Source organism: Monopterus albus, unplaced genomic scaffold (genome assembly GCF_001952655.1).
Source record: "Monopterus albus unplaced genomic scaffold, M_albus_1.0 scaffold367.1, whole genome shotgun sequence".
Taxonomy (NCBI): Eukaryota; Metazoa; Chordata; class Actinopteri; order Synbranchiformes; family Synbranchidae; genus Monopterus; species Monopterus albus.
Window position 1 is genome coordinate 257,690 of NW_018128247.1, and position 23,444 is coordinate 281,133.

Here is a 23,444-nt window from a genome sequence, read left to right on the forward strand (position 1 = left end):
GGTCTTTGGTAAACTTCAGACGGGTCTGGACATGTGCTGGCTTGAGCAGAGGGACTTTGCGTGTGCTGCAGGATTTTAACCCATGATGGTGTAGTGTGTTACTGTTAGAATTCGTTCGCACATGGAAGTTAGCGAGCGGGAAAAAGAGGCGGACCCAGGTAGCCGACTTCGGTGCAAGCTGTGATTTATTTATGTACAGTGCTGTGATATATATACAAACAAATAGTCCGTGGCAATTAATTATGAGGAGTAGCTGGGTGTCGACCAGCAGCAGGAGGTGAGGAGTCGAGGAGATGGATGAGATGGACGAGGTGGGTCAAGCTGCGTAGAAGGGTCACTCCTGGGCTGGTCGGTGGTTGATGGTGGCTACTGAGGACACAGAGAGGCGTAGGTAATGGCAGAACAAACCGGTGACTGTGCATTGACCTGCCTGGGAGAGAAGAGTGGAGCCACGGGCCGGAGGAAACAATCCGAGGAGAAAAAACAGGAGCTGGCGTAGAGCAGATAGACAAACGGACTAATTCAAAGCATTAATCGAATGGGTACGTGGAGTAATGCAGAGCAACAAAAAAAAAAAAACGAGGAGAACATCTAAAGAGAGAGCACGAAAAGAATAGCTTAGTGACAAGAACGAACTGGCAAGTGAATGAGAAGTGAACCGGGTATGAGTAACTAGTAGCCTAATCAAGTGCAGCTGGTGATAAGGGAGTGAGGAACAGGTGAACGTGATCAGTAATCAGGGGCTAAGAGACAGAGTAAGAAAGGTGAGAGAAGCAAGCGCAGCCGGGCAAACCTGACAGCATGGTGTGATGTGAAACCCATAAAAGTCCCTCACATTCTCCTCTGGTGAGCAATACAATTTACAAACACCCTCTCCTTCATCAAACATTTTCTTACTTCTCAGGAGATCTCAGATAACTAACGGCTGCCATGCCCACCAAGCTGTTTGCCTATTGTCCTGTAGCCCATCCCAGCCTCATGCAGGTCTACAATTTTGTCCCTAGTGTCCTTAGACAGCTCTTTGGTCTTGCCCATAGTGGAGAAGTTGGAGTCTGATAGACTGAGTGTGTGGACAGGTGTCTTTTATACAGGTAATGAGTTCAAACAGGTGCAGTTGATACAGGCAATGAGTGGAGGATAGGAAGGCTTCTTAAAGACAAACTAACAAGTCTGTGAGAGCCAGAATTCTTGCTGGTTGGTAGGTGATCAAATACTTATTTCATGCAATAAATAAATAAATCTAACAATGTGATTTGCTGGATTTTTTTTTTGTAGATTCTGTCTCTCACAGTTGAGGTGTACCTATGATGAAAATTACAGAACTATCCATTCTCTGTAAGTGGGAAAACCTGAAAAATCGGCGGTGTATCAAATACTTATTTGCCCCACTGTAACAATGGTCAATGAAAACCAAAATCATCAGGAGGCTGGATTCAAAATCACACTGAAAATCACAGGGTCATCCACGTTGTGTCAGTTTCATCATCAGCAACTCATAATGTGACTCAAAAGTGTGCGTGGCCCCATGTGCCTGTATGCACTCCCAACAACATCTGGCCATGCTCCTGATGAGTCGGTGGATGATGTCCTGGGGGATTACCTCCCAGACCTGGATCAGGGCATCACTGAGCTCCTGGACAGTTTGTGGTTGGTGCTTGGTGGTATCAGATGCACCGATACATAATGTCCCACAGTTGGATTTAGGTCAGGGGAATGTGAGGGCCAGTCAATGACATCACTACTTTGTCATCCAGGAACTGTGTACAGGCCATTGTCCTGCACCAGGAGGAGCCCAGGGCCCACTGCACTGGGGTAAGGTCTGACAGTTGCTCTGAGGATTTCATCTTGGTACCTCACAGCAGTCAGGGTACCATTGGCTATGACATGGGGTGCCAGTGGTAGACCTGCCAATTCCGTTGGTCTCTGAATGCCAATTGAACTGCATGGCGCTGGGCTGTGTGCACAGGTCGTACTAGAGGACGTTGGGCCCTCATGCCACTTTCATGGAGTCTGTTTCTGACAGTCTGGTCAGCAACATGCACATCAGTAGCTGCTGGAGGTCATGTTGTAGGGCTCTTACAGTGCTCCTCCTGTTCCTCCTTGCACAAAGGAGCAGACACTGGTCCTGCTGGTGGGTTGTTGCCCTTCCTCAGCGCTGGTGTAACATTCAGCCTCCTGGTATCTCCTCCATGCCCTTAAAACTATTCTGGGAGACAGCAAACCTTCTTGCGACTGCACGTATGGATGTGCCATCTTGGAGTGATTGGCCTACCTGTGCAACGTGACTGGACTGCAGGAACTGCCTAATGCTCCAGGTAGTGACAAGGACACTAGCACAACACAAACCTTGGGAAGGATCAGGAGAGAGCATTTGTCTGTGGTCACCACATGCAGAACCAGTCCCTTTTTTGGGGGTTGTCTTACTTTTGCCACTCCACTGCACGTGTTGTCACTTTCATTTGCACCAAAGCAGATGAAACGGATTCACAATCACTTGTGCTTCCTAAATGGACAGACTGATATCCCTAAAGTTTTACTGACTTGGTGTTCTACTGCAATGATCAAGTGTTCCCTTAATTGTTTTTGAGCAGTGTAATAAAAATTTTTGGCTTGTCAGACCACAGAATATTTTTCCATGGATCTTGTTTATATGGTTTTTTTTGTTTTGTTTTTTTGTTTTTTTGCATTTATGGATGTAGCAGTGAACTGTTTACTGACAGCTGTGTTCCTGAGCCCATGCAGTGATCCCCACTACATCATTGTGTGTGTATTTTAATGTGGTGTTGCCAGAAGATCACAACTGTTAACATTGGTTTTTGGCCTTGTTCCTTTGTTTACAGATTTCTGTTGATTCTCTGAATCTTTCAATAATATAATGTATGATGATGATAGTACTGGGGTTGTAAGACATATTAGACATTCTGTGTAATTCTTTTTTATCCCTCCATATTTTTAACATACTGTATTATGCCACACACCGTTTCAGTAATACTGCAGCTATTTACATGCTGTTTTCTGGGATTCTTATCGTGTTCCCTGCATGTGATGATTCACACTTTTTTGTTAATAGAATAGTTAAGTACAGTACAATGATTTGTGTCGTCTGCCTCTTAGTGTCAGCAACCAGTGACTTGTTCAGGGTGGACCCCACCTCTCACCCAGTGTCAGCTGGGATTGCCCCCCCCCCAGTTCAGGATAAGTGGTATAGATAATGGATGGATGGATGATGATTTGTGGAATAATACATAAAATAGAAACACCAACACATAGTCGTATTTATATTATTTTGTTATTTACTGTGCACAACTTAGTTGCAGACTGTATGATTTACTTCTGTAAGAACTGTAGCAGAAACACCTTTTTTATATTACAGCCTCAAAATGACCATATAACTGAGTGGATACATTGTCAAGTATCACCAAACAATCAGTTAGGTAGCTGCTATTTATTCCTGTTCAGTTTGCACTGTATTAAAGTGTGTTTCTGTTTTCACTTTCCCCTCTACTATAGGTTACTGGCTATAGAGAGATGAAATCATTATTATTATTTTTATTTTAAAGCATTGTCCAGGAATAACTTCTTTAATTAAAGAAACTTTGCTGTTGTTTTTCACCAAGCCATGCTTTGACAGGAATATTACACCTGTTTTTTCAGTCATGTTTTTCTGGTCCTCTCAACTGTACTTATCTGTTTACCAGTTTAAAATGTTTGCACAAAGTTCAGACTGCATGTTTTGTTATTTTATGGCTGTAGTTTCTGCATGTATTTTTATTATCTCCTGCGAAAGCGTTGTGTCAACAGTGTGGCCCATACGGTGAAATGTCCAGTATTTCTGGAGAAGGAATAGAAGCCACACTTGCTCATGTACATCCAATTTGACACTGGCAGCTACAGCACACAAAACAAAAAGCCACACACAGTGAGGCAGCTCAGGTGGCAGAAGAAAGGAAGGAAGGGCAGAAGGAAGCATGGACAGATGGATGGAAAAACAGACATGATGGAACTACGGAGGCCCAGAGGTGTCAAGGCATTGCGATGCAGGTGGCATTGCGGTTATGCTGACTGATGCGTGGCGGGTTTGCAAGCACCTTCACTGTCAACACAAAGAAGCACAGGAGAGAAAAACTCAACAATGAGAGCAACCAAGGAGGCCAGCAGAGTCACAGTATTGCTGGAAGAGAGCAACAGAGCAGGCAGAAGACAACAGAAAAAGATACAGTCAGACATATGTGAAGGGAAAAGTGCATCCCCACATAGACTAAGTCAGACAACCATGCGCTAACAGTACCAGGTGAGAGAACCTAGGTAATACTTTCTTTGCTTCTGCCATGGCAGGCACAGTCAAATTGCCTTAGACAAAAGATCTTTTGTAAATGAGCCCCTGTGAATTTCGACTGCCAGCGATTCTCAGTTCTCTTGGAAGATAAATTCACCACTAAACCCCCCATATAAAAGTAGCAACTGTGGAAAGATTTTATTATTCATGCTGTCTCTACTTGAACACATTATCACCTGTTCATCAAACAAGCAAAGAGGACTTCCATCTAGGAACCTCAGGTGTGACTGCATCTTAATCGTGAGCAAACTAAGAGCTTCAGCATGCTTCTGATTTCTGGATGACGCCGATGTGTATGGCCCGCCATCTGATGTGCCCGTCAATGCTTGTTGTTGTATCGTTCTTGTTGTACCTGTTAAGCAGTGTGACATCCTCACTGGTCTATGATCATCAAGCTCTTTTGGACATGCATCTGAGTTTGACAGGGATTCATCTTGGAGCCGATGTTGTTTTCATTGTACATTCTTCCTCTGGGCTTGGTCATCAGGAAATACAACATTTCTTTCCACTGTTAAGTGAATGATCTTCAGTTGTATTTCCCACTGAAACTTGGTATTCTTGATCTACTAAAACAACTGTTTGAGTGTTTAGCGGGTATAAAAAAACTGGATGACTTAAAATGTTTTGCATTTTAATAAAGAAAAGACTGAAATCCAGGTGATCAACCCTGGTGGAGGTTGTGGAGCCCAGAATATTGTCCTAGGGTATTGAGATCCTTCTATTAAACATACTGTCAAAGACCTGGGTGTTACTATGGACTCTTAAGTTGGATAAACAGGTTAATTCTATTGTTAAAGCTGGATTATTTTCAACTCAGACTTTTGTTAAAGGTTAAACAGTTTGTGAGCTTTAATAATTTTGGGCAACGTGTACTTGCTTTTATTTTTAGTAGTATCGACTATTGTAACTCCCTTTATGTGGGTATAAATCAATCATCTTTAGACCATTTAGAATCAGTCCAAAATAAATACTGTGTATAAGTACTGTATGTGTGTATACCTTTCTCTCAGGGGGATCCAGAGGTCTCCAGTTGTTGGCTCGGAGCTGGTGAAGCTCATCAAACTTGAGACTTATATTCTCGATTGACAACTGAAGCATGTCCCAAAAACCAGCCAGGTCTGAGGCCACAGGACGAGGGTGGGCATTAGGGTTCTATGACAGTAAAGGTAAAGAACATGTGAGGATGTTTGTAAATCTAATCTTAGCTTCTTTAAGAGTGAAATCACATAAAAAGGAAAGGGTCTAATGATATATTAAACTAGACAGCACTGAGAGAGCACAAACCTCAGTTTCCTGCCTTGGCAGAGGTAATTACTGACTCTGTGTTCTCAGTGTGAAGAAGGGTGTTTCAGACTCACCAGGTTCTCCTCACACAGCTCCCTGAACTGTTGAAACTTCTGGGCTATCAGAAGCTGAGCACTTCCTACTGCACTCCTCATCTTCCCGAGGACTACAAGCATAGACACAGAGTTTAGAAAGTCCATCCATCTCTTCTTGAGAAAATGTACAACCCACTGTTCTCAACACATTCTGTCATCCTGCTTATGTCATATTTAGCCATTTTTGACCTCAGGAGTTTTTCCAGGAGCCCAGGAATCTTTTAAGGTATCAGGTACTTTGTCTGAATGTGGATATACTGCAGGTTTTAAAACACCCTTGCTCCTCAAGTTTAATTGCCTGGGACCAGGAGTTCAAAACTTTCAATCTCAATTAGATCCGATCAGATATGGAAATCCAACTCAGCCAGATTTTGTCACAGTATTTCGAAACAATTCAGGATAAGACCACTCTGATACTCTGATCCAGATTCAGACTTTTCAAGATGACCAGATCCTGAATAATAGTGTTTTTACTTGTGCCTTTTTTGATGAGGATATTTTTTGTTTAATTGAAATTACATTTGTGATTGGCATAATTTTTGTTGAGATAATTCTATGACCACAAACTCATTACTCGACTGAATACACTCTTCTGAGATTTATGCATGAGGCCACTGCAAATGTGACAAAATAAACGAAAACTTATCAAGCATAAGAAAGCTACAAATTACGTATGTATTATTTCAATTTATAAGCTGTGCCATCTTATTTATATTGATATAGTTGTAAATTAAATCTACTGTACCTTTTCCACTGGTAATCCACTAGAAATCCACCCTTCTGGTGGGATTAAGCTAATCCAGTTTGGATTAAACTTGTCCTAATCCTGTGGTCTTGTTTTGAACTGCCCATTTTGAGGTTTTGATCCAGATTAAATCTTGAATTTGATTGTCTGATCCAGGTGGATATCTGAGTGATCCCAATTTTGTTTGTTGGTTTTGAATTCCCCAAAATCCAGATCTGATCCACTCGGATAGAAAAAACAACGTTTGAAATACTGGGTACTGATCGCAAAACTTTGTAGTACCGCATGTCACTGTCTGGTTATACACAAACCTTAAAACGACATCATGTCATTTCAAAACTCATTCTTACCTCTTTTATAACTATAAGGTTCTTATTAATGCACGCCACAAGAGGTCAAGAGACGACTATTGAGATAGGAAATCATAAAACATTAAACACAGGTTGCCTACATAAAGTTAATTGTCCTCAGAAGAGGGGAAATTTGGTTTGCAGCTAGATGAGTACAGACAAACAACAATAAAAACAAGAAACATTATCAGTCACACCACATAACAACAAAACCCCAGGCAAATACCTGAGACATTTTTAAAATTGTGTTCAGTTAGTCAAAATTGTGTCTGGAATTTAGCAGGCCACCGCAACTGAGACAGAAAAGATTTAGTCCTCTTGGTCCCTGTGGCAGGAACTCTAAAACAATGATCAGATCAGCAAGTACAAACTGTACAACAGACGAATGGAACAAGCCAGAATAGCGTCAGCTGTCATGTTCCATATCTGGCTTCCTGTTTTGGGCCCTCATTTTTAGGAGACTTCCTGCTTTTCACTGTCTCACTCTCCTCACCTTCACCATGCCACTCAGTGGCTGATTTGGGACACCTGTGGCTTGTTAGTCTGTCTGTTTAATCAGTCTCCACTCAGTCCTCACATCCACATAGTCTGCTGCTATCACTTGATCTGTGTCCTGCCTGCCTGCCTGCACCTCAGTTTTCTGACCTGTTACCTGTCTGCCTGTATCTCCACTTTCCTAGTCGCAGGCCTACCGGCCATTCTGACTCTGTAGCTTGTTGCCGAGGACTGATCTGCTTCCTGCCTGTTTACCGGTTTTGAATTTTGATCTGTTTTTGACTTTTGGCTATCTGTTTGCCCTCAGGCTGCCTAAGCAGAGGCTGTTTTCTCAGCTCACCATATTTTTGTTCTTGTGGCTGTTTAGGTGACTGTTTTTGTATTTTGGTGCTTATGCACAATTTTGTTACACTATTTACCCCAAGAAGAGAAAAAGTCAGCCTGTCTACCTGTTGCTTGCCTACAGCCACTACACTCTGAATACACCTGAACTTGGCTGCTAGCTAAGCAGAGCTGGTCCTGGATGGGAGGCCACCTAAAGAACACCAAATAAAGACTGGTCCTGGATGGGAGGCCACCTAAAGAACACCAAATAAAGACTGGTCCTGGATGGGAGGCCACCTAAAGAACACCAAATAAAGACTGGTCCTGGGTCCTAGGGCCTGCTTCCTGCCTTCACCACCTCCACCATTGCCCTGTGCTGTATATGCCTGTTATGTTACCATTAAAGCCTCTCATTGCCAACTAACCTGATAGCGTGTGCTGCATTTGGCTCCTCTGGTTATCGGTATCTGACACAGCCTTGCTACAAACATGCTTTTTACCACAGTAATATTGGCAGACCCCTTGACAAGACTAAGTCTGCTTTTGCCGCACAAGCTAAGATTTCTGTACCACAACACAAAACAAAAAGAGAAAATAGATTCAATAAAACAAAGTCGTCATGGCGTCACAAGCAATTCATTTTTAAGTATAAATGCTGATGTGCTTTTCTATGAAACATAACATGTTGGTCAAATTTCAGTTTGCTGTCTTTAAGTATATCAGTGCCCTTATAACCAGGCCTAGGGAGAAACTGAAAATATAAAATGGTTATGTATTTAAAATACAAAAAAGTAACTGTATTCTGTTAAAGTTGGAGACAGAGTAATCAGATTACTGATACACTTAGTAAAAATGGGGATTAGCAGGATTACAATTTTAACATTGTACAATAAAGAATATCCTACCATGCACATGTTCACATTATAACTCTTCACAAGTCTCAACAGTTTGGAGTGAAATTGTAGGTAATCCTGTGTAAAAAGTTGTTTCCCCTAACCTCCAGTGGACAGTCAGGACTGCAGAAAGAATCATCGGTGCCAGCCTGCCCTCCATGGAGGACCTGTACACCTCACGGGTAAAAGGGGGGCATGGAAGATTTCTACAGATCTCTCACACCCTGGACACAAACTGTTTGGATGGCGCTACAGGTCACTGTATGTCATAACAACCAGACACAAGGACAGTTTCCTCCACTTAAGCCCTGACTGTATGACTGGACACAGCAATCACCACAGTGCAATAAACTGAAACTATATCCATTGTACATATCAGTCTGAAAGCTTCTCTGCTGTAATGTATATAGATGTACATATATTTATAAAAGCTCCCTCTTTTCATCTCTTTCCTTTCCTGTTTTTGATTGCAGACATTTCTTATTTGAATGCACACACGGTTTATTCTTGTTCTCAGTTTTATTGCTCTACTTTTTATTTTTATTTTCATTATTTTCTATTCCTGTTGCCTTAGAACACATTGACAGCCTCTATACCAGATACAAATTCATGTTCAAACATACTTAGAATTTAAAGACAATTTTGATTCCAACATTATCTTAACTGTAACCACGTTTGGGAGGCATTTGACTGTTATGTGTGAATAGCATACTTACCAAAGTACATATAAATTAAATGTGCATAATTAACATTGCTGCTATTAATTGAAACATGCATAATAAAGAAAATAGCTGGACAAACAATTAATGACCCCAGTCATAAACCATCTGATGTGTTAAAAAATACTCAACCCATGTGTTAAAACAAAGCTCTGTTTATCTTGTAAAAGGAGCAGATTTTATGTTTGCCTTGTGAAAGATACTATTCTGTAGTTCACTACTTTAATTTGTAATAAGTGTAATAAGTAGGTCTACTGCCTATATTTGCTTTGCTTTAATTTTTTTCATTAGCTTGTTGTTCTTCTTTTTTTAGTTCAGTAGGTGGACTCCAAAAACAGTGTGAGTGCTCTTAGTGTACACTATGTATTAACCTAAAACAAAGTGTCAAATGTTTTGCCTTGTAAAAGGAGCAGATTTTATTTTCACCTTGTAAACTGTACTATGTGGTCACTACCTGAACTTGCTTAATCAAAATCAGCTTTTTCTTAAAAAAACAACACCGAGCAAGGGACACATTTTTGATACAAAAAATCTTGGTTTCCCCATTTTCTTAGGGCTACATAGTTTTGTTGTCTAACAGAATACACTTAAGTAAAAGCTTCTTATTTATTTATTTTGTTATGTCTTATTTCCATATTTGGTATTGAGGTAATTAAAAAGTAACAAAAAGTAATCAAGTTACATTACTATTGTGATACTTGGATTAAGCTACTGAATACATTTTTAACAAGTAATTTGTAAATATATCAAAATAGAAATTTAAAGTAACGCTCCCAACCCTGTTGACCAGAGTGATTTCAGTCTTTGATGAGGAGAAGATTTTAATAAACACAGAACAATCATGTTCTTAGTTTTGTTTACATTGAGAAGAGGGAAAGGCTGATGGCACCATAAACCAAAATCTTTAACTATAGCACCATGGCCCCGTTCATACTGCTGTAAAAGACTCAGTCACTGTATCATCAAATAGTATGCTGGTTTTAGTACATAGTTTGGCAGCTGTTAGTGTATAAATTATAAAGTAAAGGGGGCAAACAGGAACCCCAGCAGCAAGTTATGTATTTACAGAATTTTGGTCAGTTTTGCTCTTTTATTGTGAAATACTGTTTCACATCTTCAGGTCCACAAAAACACACTTTTTGATTTAGGTGTTCATAATGCAGATGCGCACCCTGTGAAGAGGGACTACAAGTAGATGTATTTGTACTAAGAAATCATATTCAAACTGCAATGATTGCTTTGTGATTGTATGCCTCCACCAACCACTAAGGTCACTGACCTTGACCTTTTACCACCCAAATCTATGGAAGGATGGACGGACACAACAAAAACATAATGCCTCAGGCTATGGCTACTGCTGGTGAGGCATAAATAGGAGATCTTTTCTGCATACAGCAGCAACATACACACTTGGAATCTAGACATACAGTGCCTTGCGAAAGTATTCGGCCCCCTTGAACTTTGCGACCTTTTGCCACATTTCAGGCTTCAAACATAAAGATATAAAACTGTAATTTTTTTGTGATATTTCAAACTTTTTTAACAAATAAAAAACTGAATAATTGGGCGTGCAAAATTATTCAGCCCCTTTACTTTCAGTGCAGCAAACTCTCTCCAGAAGTTCAGTGAGGATCTCTGAATGATCCAATGTTGACCTAAATGACTAATGATGATAAATAGAATCCACCTGTGTGTAATCAAGTCTCCGTATAAATGCACCTGCACTGTGATAGTCTCAGAGGTCTGTTTAAAGCGCAGAGAGCATCATGAAGAACAAGGAACACACCAGGCAGGTCCGAGATACTGTTGTGGAGAAGTTTAAAGCCGGATTTGGATACAAAAAGATTTCCCAAGCTTTAAACATCCCAAGGAGCACTGTGCAAGCGATAATATTGAAATGGAAGGAGTATCAGACCACTGCAAATCTACCAAGACCTGGCCGTCCCTCTAAACTTTCAGCTCATACAAGGAGAAGACTGATCAGAGATGCAGCCAAGAGGCCCATGATCACTCTGGATGAACTGCAGAGATCTACAGCTGAGGTGGGAGACTCTGTCCATAGGACAACAATCAGTCGTATACTGCACAAATCTGGCCTTTATGGAAGAGTGGCAAGAAGAAAGCCATTTCTTAAAGATATCCATAAAAAGTGTCGTTTAAAGTTTGCCACAAGCCACCTGGGAGACACACCAAACATGTGGAAGAAGGTGCTCTGGTCAGATGAAACCAAAATCGAACTTTTTGGCAACAATGCAAAACGTTATGTTTGGCGTAAAAGCAACACAGCTCATCACCCTGAACACACCATCCCCATTGTCAAACATGGTGGTGGCAGCATCATGTTTTGGGCCTGCTTTTCTTCAGCAGGGACCGGGAAGATGGTTAAAATTGATGGGAAGATGGATGGAGCCAAATACAGGACCATTCTGGAAGGAAACCTGATGGAGTCTGCAAAAGACCTGAGACTGGGACGGAGATTTGTCTTCCAACAAGACAATGATCCAAAACATAAAGCAAAATCTACAATGGAATGGTTCACAACTAAACATATCCAGGTGTTAGAATGGCCAAGTCAAAGTCCAGACCTGAATCCAATCGAGAATCTGTGGAAAGAACTGACAACTGCTGTTCACAAACGCTCTCCATCCAACCTCACTGAGCTCGAGCTGTTTTGCAAGGAGGCATGGGCAAAAATTTCAGTCTCTCGATGTGCAAAACTGATAGAGACATACCCCAAGTGACTTACAGCTGTAATCGCAGCAAAAGGTGGCGCTACAACGTATTAACTTAAGGGGGTTGAATAATTTTGCACGCCCAATTTTTCAGTTTTTTTATTTGTTAAAAAAGTTTGACATATCCAATAAATTTCGTTCCACTTCATGATTGTGTCCCACTTGTTGTTGATTCTTCACAAAAAATTACAGTTTTATATCTTTATGTTTGAAGCCTGAAATGTGGCAAAAGGTCGCAAAGTTCAAGGGGGCCGAATACTTTCGCAAGGCACTGTAATGACACACACACACACACACAAAGACATACTATCTTCAGGCAGGTCATTCTCCCGCTGGTCGAGCTCCATCTGTCGACACCAGCCCTCCATGCGGTCAGTCTCAGCCTGCAGCAGCTTCAGGAACCAGCGTCCATCTCTCTGACAGATTGACCGCTGCACCACCTGCCATTCAATTATTCTCGCTGTCAGAACATGTAGAGGCACACCCCCACAGGCCAATCTACAACCCCAAATCAGAAAAAGTTGGGACGGTATATAAAATTACAACTGAATATAGTGAATTGTAAATCTGTGTCCTGTATTACACTGATGATGTGATACCTAATCAATTTTATTCTTTGTTCAAAATAAACATTTACTTCAATCATGACGCTGCAACACATTCCAATTAAAGTTGGGACAGTAAAGCATTTACCACGGTGTGATGTTGCCGTTCCTTTTCATAACACAAAGACATTTAGGGACTGAGGACACCAAGTGATTCAGTGTGTCAGGTGTCATTTTGTCTCATTCTTCCTGCGAATAAGTCTTAAGGTAGAACAGTCCTGGGTTTTTGTTGATGCAATTTGTGTTTCAAAATGCTCCACACATTCTCTACTGGGGACTGCAGACAGGCCAGTCCAGCACTCACACCCTTTTCCTCCACAGCCAGGCCTTGGTAATGTGGCAGGATGAGGTTTTGAATTGTCTTGTTGAAATATACATGGGCATCCCTGGAAAAGATGTCGTCTTGAAGGCAGCATTTGTTGCTCCAAACTCTCTATGTGTGTTTCATCATTAATGGAGCCATCACAGAAGTGTAAGTTCCCTTTGCCCAGGGCACTGACACAACCCCAGACCATGACAGACCCTGGCTTTTGGACTTGTTGCTGTTCTGGATGTTTTTTTTTGACTTCTGGACACACGGCTCATTTTGGCACAGTACAGTTTTAAGCAGCATTTATGGATGTAACTACATATTGTAGTGCCTGACACAGGTGAGCCAAAGTCATCCTGAGCCCATGTGGTTATATCACTTATAGAAGAGTGATGATTCTTGATACAGCACCATCTGAGGGATCAGAGAGCTCAGTCATCCAGCTTAGGCTTGTGCTTTTGCACTTTACACACTAAAATCCCTCCAGATTCTATAGACCTTTTAAATATGTTCTGCACCGTAGAGGGCGACAGATCCAAAACCCTTCCTGTTTTTCTTTGAGGAACATTGTTTTTAAACATTTCAATAATTTTCTCACACATGCCACTTTGTACCAAATCGTTATTGCAATCACCTGTTGATATCACCTTTCAAATGCAAATCATCATTTCATTGTTTTACCTCATTACTGGCCCTGAAATGCAACCGTCACAACTTTTTTGGAATGTGTTGCAGCACAAGAATTGAAGTGTGTTTATTTTGAACAAAGAATAAAACTGATGAGGTATCACATTAAATAATGTGCAGCTGTATTGTTTTCAATGTGATACAGGACACAGATGATTTACAAATCACTAGTTTCAGTTTTAATTTTAATTTTACATACCGTCCAAACTTTTCCTGATTTGCGGTTGTATGTACTCACTAAAATCTAACAAAGCCAGAATGTAGAAAAAACACACAGGTCATATATGTCTCCTGAGTTACTATTCAGTTGCCTATAATGATTCATTTTACATAAATCTTCAAGATCAGTAGTCCTGCAGAGGGAGATAAATTAAGTAACATAAAATATCAATTCAAAAATAACCCTGGCCATCATATTATATACTTCATTTTATTTACATTACTGCTTTACTATTACAGTTAAGGAAGAAACATTTTGTAAGTGTTATATTATTGTTACATTGTAATGCAGATTGATTTAATAACACTTTAATGCATTACATGATATATAGTAATGTAAAAATCAGTGCTGACTTGATGTTTACTCTTATGGACATAGCTCAAGGAAGTTTCATGAGTCTGTTACATGTACCCTTTGGAGCTGTCCACCACTAGTAGAGCTGAGAAGCTATGGTTTTATGAATAGGGCCTATTTTGTTTTTATCATGTCCTTGTGCACAAGTCCACAGGGAGGATGCCGGTGACGTGATAACAGTGCTGCGGCCAGTATTATGCTATTTCACTAACTGACAGTTAGTGGCAGTAATGCTCCAAGAAATGTAGCAAAGGGAAGGAAAAAGATTGCTTTAGCAATAGTTCAACATCATGAAAGTATGCAAAAAGCGGTAATTTAATAGAATTAATCAGCTAGTAAGACTAAAGACAACTGTATTTGAAAGAAACATACTATGTCTTAAATGTCCATAGATCTGTTTTTAAGATATCACTGATTCAGCTCCCACATACCTCCAGCATAGCAGAGCTGTTGAAGCTGACATCAAGAGGGTCATCTGTTACACTATCTATCCATGGATCTGGAGGGGGCAGGATGGATGGGTCAAAGCCCACATCTTCATAGTCATCAGAGGCACAGGCGTGGTAGTGATTCCCTGAGCCTTGTATGCTGACAGTAGAGGGGGTGGCATCGTGCGAGTATTGTCGAGAGATGGCTCCAGATGACAGGACTTCCATGTCAGTGTCTGGGGAGTCCAGAGGGGTGTCCAGCAAGTCAGGCATGTCCAGATCTGCCTGGATGTAAAAGTTATTACAAGTCAATAATTGCCTAAATTAACAAGTGGTTGAATAATGCAGGTCTGTTAAGTCTGTATCTGACCCCAAGACGTCCACTTCTTTTCAAATTATGTTCAGTCTAACTGGGCTGGGTGAAAATGCCATTTTATTGCTGTGGGTCCCAAGTTTGTGTGTCAGTGTGCTTAATGGGAAGAGATAATGATTTTGTGCTTGTAAAGACAGATGATTACACTGATATTAGATGCTTAATATCAGGGCGACAGTGGTGCGGTAGGTAGAGCAGTAGTCTCCAAACTGGAAGGTTGAAGGTTCAGCTCTCAGTGCCTGCAGTCCACGTGTCGAAGTGTCCTTGGGCAATGTTGTGAACCATTCCTCTGTGAGGATTTACCATTGTGCAATAAACTTTCTTACCAAATTACATTTTAGCCCAGTCACAGCCACTTACCTGAGAGATCCTGGATTTAGATCAAAATACAAATAGTGACAGACAACCATGGTATACAGTGCATGTGCCAACTTTTCCATTTAAGTAAATGGCAGTAGAAAAGAGTGAAAATGCTTTAATACGTCCCATGTCACAATATTAATCCTTGGACTATGCTATAATTTTTACTGAATTAAATAATAAATCACTTTCTTTAATGTGATAGTTTACATCATAATAACAAAACATCTGTAGTGGAAACTTGCCTGCACAGCTGCTGTCACACTGTTGGAGCGCTGGAACCTCCGATACCTGACCAGCAGAGGGAAACAACCAGTAAAAACAAAACTAAAAAATCATTTATGGAATAAATGGCCATGAACAATCTGGAATCAGTTTTAACACTTAAGATTTACAGATTTATTTGTCACATACTCAGATGCTCTCATCACTTTTGATGATGATTCTCTTTGAGCATTTTAACCAATGATATTACACGTACAACTAGGCTGTTGGTATCCACTTCAAGAATCACCACATTACAGTGTTGGAGAGGTTCGTGCATGGCTGTGATCATGGCAACTGTGTTTATGGAGGCAATAGTTTCTGTAATGTCTACTAAAACAAATTGGTAACCTATTGGTTAAGGTGTTTACTACAGCTTTGCACAATATCATTACCCCCAATCCCCACACATAAAATATAAAAAAAAGCTGCTCTTCTGCACAAAGGCACAAGATGTGGATAGGATTTGCACTGTAATGCTAAAGGATCTGGACACTGTTGGACTGTCTTGGTTAACATGTCTGTTAAATGGAGGTCAGGGCAGTGTCTGTGCACTAACAGATGAGCCTGGTGGTTTTCATTTTTACAGATGGGGAGGGTGTGCTCTAATATTAAGAAATATCACACTGCTCAGTGCCCCTGAAAAAGCGTATGCTAGGGTGCTATAAAGGACACCCTGACCAACTGTCACACCACATATATTTACAGTAAACCTTGATTTATCAGAGGCTGCACATTAACATAAGCTAAATGCCCTATCATCTATTGCACTACTTACCAGTAACAATGTGACTATGTTTAACTGTATGGTTCCTGTCAAATAAACAAGGAAAAAAATCCATGACAAGCAATGTAGATTATGTCATAGCCCTGAAAAAGTGGCTCTCTTCCTCCAGTGGAACCTTCTAACTTTGGAAGGTTACTGAACAGCTCATAGAAATTTGCTCAACTCTACATGTGTTTAGTGGATTTCGAAGACCTCCACCCCCAATGGAGGGACTATATATCCCATCTAGCTTGAGAATGTGGTTGAGAAGAAGGCTGTCTGAGCTGCCTTTCTTTGTCTATTACAGCTCAACAGTATTTATTAGGGTTTATAACAAAGAATAACTTTGGCAGATGAATGTGTGGGAGTTTGCTTGTGACCAGAGAGAATGAATTACACGACAGCCAGAAATTATTCAGCCTAGATTCAAACCTAAGTCTGAAGGAAAATGCACCACATCACTGCAATGGCTGAATATATATCATCTAATCAAATAGTTGTAAACTAAAAAAAGAGCAGATATCTTTATCTTAATGTAAGATCCAAGTGTACATGAAGGACATACACATGTAACTTTGCAATTTTGTACCTACTTTCACTTTTCTCCAGTCTGTGATGTGTGCAAAATCAATTTCATTGTTCATACAGGCACCTAGCAATTGTTTTAGGACAAATAATATTTCTAAATAAATGTGTTCTCCAGCCCTGTTCATAGCTAGTAAAATTGTTAATTATACACCAAGTAAAGAGTCAAGAAAATAAAACAAAGAGTAAAGGAAAATGTGTTCCTCACCTTCTGTCATCCTCCACTTGTACCCCTACAGAAGTGAACTTGGATGGGTCCTCTAGATCTGGAATCTCCTCTGGTCCATCCACCTATAGGAGGCAGACCGGATAAATCCCAAATAATCATGACTAATAAGTTAAAGCATGGTATTTTGTAAAACTGCTCTTGGCATTTTTGCCCTCTTTCGGTGTGAACAAGATTAAAAAAAGGTATGCAGGTTCTATAAAATGTGTAAGTAAGTGAAGCCATTATTTCCTTCTTGGTATCTCTCCATATTCACTGCTGCCTCATAAATACCTGGATGCCTATGGAGAGACATTTGCCCTTCCTGAGTGCATCTTTCCTGTATTCATCCCGGTGGTCTTCAATAACTGGCCCCCTGCTCAGGACTGAGTGTGTGGGGGTGCTGACTGTCATTGTGCTGTTACTGACATGTTGACTGGCTGGTCCATGGACCTACACATGAATAACAAAAGCTGGTGTAAATAAATAGTGACTATGATACTCAGAGAACATTTTTGCTTTTATTAGACATTTGTTTGCATAATTGGGAAACATTTTTGGGATGGCTATAACAAAATTGCAACATGTTTGCTGCATAAATGTTAATTTGTACTAATAAAAAGTAATACAAAAGCACTTACCTGTGCATTAGCAGCTTCTATGGCAGCAGTCAAGGCCTTCATGCTGTCAATGCTTTCTGTTGAGTTACTGAGCCCTGACTGGATGGTCATGTCACCTCTGGGTCCCTCCTCTTCCATGTATGCATCCTGGTTGGTTTTAAAAAAATATGGAACATTGATCAGAAAGAAGTTTTAAGAATTGTTAATGGATTAACAGAATAATAAATATAATAATAATAGAAATGTTAATATAAATTGTTAATATAATACACTTAATATTCTATCATATCTAATATTCTATCATATCCCCTAAAACAAATTAATTTGGGTGAAAACCAAGGAAAACATTGCTCTGTGCCCAGCAGAGGTTATGTTGCTGAGCTGAGATGTGACATACAGTATTAGGGTGAACCTCCACAACAGCAAAGACTCATTTGGTGTGTAAATGTTCTCTTTTTTCATTCATTCATTAGTTGCCTGAGACCTCTTGTCATCTTTATAGCATTTGCCACTCCAGCTATAACATTGCACATACTCTGTGAATAAAATAGTAGTAGTAAGTACAAACACATGGGATCTAAAGTGCTATAAAGTTCTCTATATTATAAGTACTGTTCTATAGAGATAGTACAAAATGGTCCACAATCTAAATACAGTGCCTATAAAAAAAATCCCCCTCTTGGATGTTTTAACCTTTTATTGATTTTATAAATCAATCAAGGTCAATATAATTTGGCTTTTTTGACAAAAAAACAAAAACAAAAAAACAAATAAACCTCTTTAATGTCAAAGTGAAAACAGGTTTCTATAAAGTAATGTCAATTAAATAAAAATATGTAATGGAAAATATTCATCCCCTTTAAAATGACTGACCTAATTCAACAGAGGTCCAGGCAGTTGGCGCTAGTAGTCTCACAATTAGTGAAATGAGGACCACCAGAGTGTAGTGAATGTGTATCAAGTGACTTTAGTATAAAGACACCTGTGTTTGGAAATGGATCAGAAGTTATTTGACACAGAGGCATCAATTTGTGAAGTTGGGTGAATACCAATCGAGTGAGCTGGACATTGTATGTGGAGTGCCTCAGGGTTCTGTTTTGGGACCTAAATTATTTATATTATACATCAATGATATATGTAAGGTTTCTGAAACTGTTAAAATGGTTTTGTTTGCTGATGATACTACCATTTGGGCATCTGATGAAAACTTACGGCAACTCTCGGTAAGGGTTTCAGAGGAATTTGTGAAGATAAAGAAATGGTGTGATAGTAATTTACTATCTTTGAATTTGGAGAAAACTAAATATATGGTATTTGGGAACCGTAGACCACATAATGAACTTCAATTGAGAATTGGGGGTGCTAATATTGAACGAGTGTATGAAATCAAATTTTTGGGTGTCATGGTTGACGACAGATTATCCTGGAAATCTCATATCAGATATGTTCAGCATAAAATAGCTAAAAATATATCGATATTGGCAAGGGTTAGATATATGCTGGACGTTAAAGCATTGCACATTTTGTATTCTTCATTGATTTTGCCATATTTGGAGTATGGCGTTGAAAACTGGGGAAATACATACAGGAGTTCACTTCAACCATTGTACATATTACAGAAGAGAGCGATAAGAGTTGTACACAAGATGGGGTATAGGGATCACACAAATGCAGTTTTCATACAGTCCAAATTGTTGAAGTTCTTTGATTTGGTGGAATATAAGACTGCTGTGTTTATGTATAAAGCCAGGAACGACTTATTACCTGGTGGAATCCTAAAGTTATTTGGTGAAAGGGAAGGGGGATACAATCTAAGGGGTCAGTTAAATTTAAATGTTCATGCTATACGTACAACCAAAAAAAGATTTTGTATTTCTATAAGTGGGGTCAAACTATGGAATAACTTAACTGTGGACATCAAAAATAGTACTAGAATTGAGGAGTTTAAATATAAATATAAATGTATGTGTTATACAAGATATATGCAAGAATAAGATTTATTCGAGAAGGCATTAAGGAAACACTGTTTTATATATATAGAGATACTGCTTGCAGCCAATGATGCATGAAATTTTGTATAATATGATGTCATGGAGTAGGACTGGATAAGTCTGACTTCTTCCTACTCCATTCAAACATGTAATAGGTGTAAGCAAACTGATTTTGGATTAGCATTGGTTGGATATGTGTAATTATGTGTGTTGTTGTCATTTGTTCATTTGTTCTGTTCTGCATGTTTGAAAGAATCAATCAATCATTCAATCAATCTGGAAGGTCTGGTCACTGGTTAATCAGTATTCCTGGCTACCATTACACCATGAAGACAAAAGAACACTCTAAGAAAAAAGATAATTGAAAAGTATGAGTCAAAAAATTCCAACACACTGAACATCCTCCAGAGTTGAGTTAAATCCATCAAGCAATGGAAGGAATATGGCACACATCTAAATCTGACTAGATCAGGTCGTCCTCACGAACTGAGTGACTGTGCAAAAAGGAGACTAGAGAGAGAGACACCAAGACACCTATGACTACTCTGAAGGAGTTACAAGCTTCAGCAGCTGAGATGGGAGAGACTCTGCATACAACTGTTGCCCTGGTTCTTCACCAGTCAAAGCTTCATGGGAGAGTGGCAAAGAGAAAGCCACTGTTGAAAAAAACTCTTATTAAATCTCGACTAGTGTTCATCAAAAGACATGTGGGAGACGCCATGGTCAAGTGGAAGAAAGCTCTTTGGTCTGATGAGACCAAAATGGTGCTTTTTGTACGTCAGACAAGATGCTGTGTTTGGTGGACACCAAACACTGCACATCACCACAAACACACCATCCCCACTGTGAAGCACAGTGGTGGCAGCATCACGTGCTGTGCAATCACTGAATCCTTTAAATAGTGACTAAATCAACCTTCTTGAGTTAGTTAAATTACATGACGGCCTACTGCTGTGCAATCACTGAATCCTTTAAATAGTGACTAAATCAACCTTCTTGAGTTAGTTAAATTACATGACGGCCTACTGCTGTGCAATCACTGAATCCTTTAAATAGTGACTAAATCAACCTTCTTGAGTTAGTTAAATTACATGACGGCCTACTGCTGTGCAATCACTGAATCCTTTAAATAGTGACTAAATCAACCTTCTTGAGTTAGTTAAATTACATGACGGCCTACTGCTGTGCAATCACTGAATCCTTTAAATAGTGACTAAATCAACCTTCTTGAGTTAGTTAAATTACATGACGGCCTACTGCTGTGCAATCACTGAATCCTTTAAATAGTGACTAAATCAACCTTCTTGAGTTAGTTAAATTACATGACGGCCTACTGCTGTGCAATCACTGAATCCTTTAAATAGTGACTAAATCAACCTTCTTGAGTTAGTTAAATTACATGACGGCCTACTGCTGTGCAATCACTGAATCCTTTAAATAGTGACTAAATCAACCTTCTTGAGTTAGTTAAATTACATGACGGCCTACTGCTGTGCAATCACTGAATCCTTTAAATAGTGACTAAATCAACCTTCTTGAGTTAGTTAAATTACATGACGGCCTACTGCTGTGCAATCACTGAATCCTTTAAATAGTGACTAAATCAACCTTCTTGAGTTAGTTAAATTACATGACGGCCTACTGCTGTGCAATCACTGAATCCTTTAAATAGTGACTAAATCAACCTTCTTGAGTTAGTTAAATTACATGACGGCCTACTGCTGTGCAATCACTGAATCCTTTAAATAGTGACTAAATCAACCTTCTTGAGTTAGTTAAATTACATGACGGCCTACTGCTGTGCAATCACTGAATCCTTTAAATAGTGACTAAATCAACCTTCTTGAGTTAGTTAAATTACATGACGGCCTACTGCTGTGCAATCACTGAATCCTTTAAATAGTGACTAAATCAACCTTCTTGAGTTAGTTAAATTACATGACGGCCTACTGCTGTGCAATCACTGAATCCTTTAAATAGTGACTAAATCAACCTTCTTGAGTTAGTTAAATTACATGACGGCCTACTGCTGTGCAATCACTGAATCCTTTAAATAGTGACTAAATCAACCTTCTTGAGTTAGTTAAATTACATGACGGCCTACTGCTGTGCAATCACTGAATCCTTTAAATAGTGACTAAATCAACCTTCTTGAGTTAGTTAAATTACATGACGGCCTACTGCTGTGCAATCCCTGTCTCCTTTAAATAGTGACTAAATCAACCTTCTTGAGTTAGTTAAATTACATGACGGCCTACTGCTGTGCAATCACTGAATCCTTTAAATAGTGACTAAATCAACCTTCTTGAGTTAGTTAAATTACATGACGGCCTACTGCTGTGCAATCACTGAATCTTGGTCCTGTTTTATTGTCCATTGCTGCAGGTATTTTCTTTTTACAGAAAAAAAAATCTCTAAACCTGCCTTGTAGTCAAAAAAAAAAAAGAAAGAAACATTGTGTTGACATCTGATCTCCTCTGTATTTATACTATGTTCAGGGGTGGGGTGTGCGAACTGAGAAATGTTGAGTTAGTCTTAATTATGCAGCATCCAGTTCCAGAGGACTGAGTATTAATGAGCTGAACCTGTGCTGGCTGAGCCTCACCAAGGCTAATGTTACACTGGGCTGGTTCCCTACCAATAACAGTAAAACATTTTCTAGTTTATCACCAGAATGTTGTCATTGAAATGTGAACAAAGTGGTAAACTCAAGCAAATTTCAGTGGGAAAACTAAAGTGAAGGAGTATAAACTATATTAAAGCTGTTTTCATATAGGATGTGGTATACTCTGCGCTCACCATAAGAGGTGGCGCAGGGCAGGGGATGAGGGCACACATGCGCAAATCACATACATGTTGGGTGCCAGTTGATAGGCAACCACAAAGCTTTCAAAGAGATGGGTAGCAGATATCAACTAGTTTTTCAAGCAGCAGACTTGGATACAGGATGCATCTAGCTACATGTCTGTGAAAAGCTCTGGCTTTAGTTCTTGCAGCAAAGAAGAAGAGGGTGTGGGTCTGCCAAAATCAGCTTCTCCTCTATTTTCTTTGTGGTCAGTCAGATTCTCTGCAATTGGATGTGTCAAGGTGTCATCAAAGAGCGCTGCAGCCCAAGTTGAAAACTTCGGCGAGGTGGACAGGGATGGCACATGCAACATTGTACTATGCTCAGGTCTGCACAGCGCAGATATGTTCTTGTGCCCCGCAACACATAAACACGAATGGGTTTGATAGCGGAGCACAGCGCCCACCACTACTACAAGTACAGTGCGTGTTTTGCAAGACGAGCTAAAAATTTTGATTCGACATACAAGCTCAGTTCCCTAATAATATGAAAATAGCAAAGGTTATTCCACTGTATAAATCTGGTGATACGTAAGCACAACTTCACAAATTATAGACCGGTTTCTCTGTTGTCACAATTTTCAAAAATCCTGGAAAAACTCTTTAATAACAGATTAGGTACATTTATTGACCAACATAAAATCCTCTCTGATTGTCAGTATGGTTTTAGGTCGAACCGGTCGACATCTTTGGCCATTACCGACCTGATGGAGGACATTACAAGTGCTATGGATGAGAAGAAATACACGATAGGAATATTTATTGACCTAAAAAAGGCATTTGACACAATCAATCATGAATTATTAATGGACAAGTTAGAAAAATATGGGATCAGAGGAGTGGCTCTGAAATGGATTAG

General features: G+C 39.7%; 1 protein-coding gene across 4 annotated transcripts in view; it reads right to left on the reverse strand.

The window, feature by feature from the left end:
* Nucleotides 1-1,427: 1,427 nt before the first annotated feature.
* Nucleotides 1,428-23,444, reverse strand: part of LOC109951175 (disks large-associated protein 1-like) — a 169,065-nt gene continuing 147,048 nt past the window's right edge. For 3 of the 4 annotated variants that reach the window (XM_020585494.1, XM_020585496.1, XM_020585498.1), the window contains exons 8-16: nt 17,772-17,897; nt 17,425-17,583; nt 17,134-17,216; nt 15,556-15,601; nt 14,581-14,862; nt 12,281-12,413; nt 5,695-5,786; nt 5,336-5,488; nt 4,102-4,688 (exon numbers count right to left, since the gene is read on the reverse strand). In XM_020585494.1, coding sequence (XP_020441150.1) covers nt 4,656-4,688; nt 5,336-5,488; nt 5,695-5,786; nt 12,281-12,413; nt 14,581-14,862; nt 15,556-15,601; nt 17,134-17,216; nt 17,425-17,583; nt 17,772-17,897 — 1,107 coding nt within the window. In that variant the 3' untranslated portion in view covers nt 4,102-4,655. The other variant, XM_020585495.1, reaches the window with a different exon arrangement.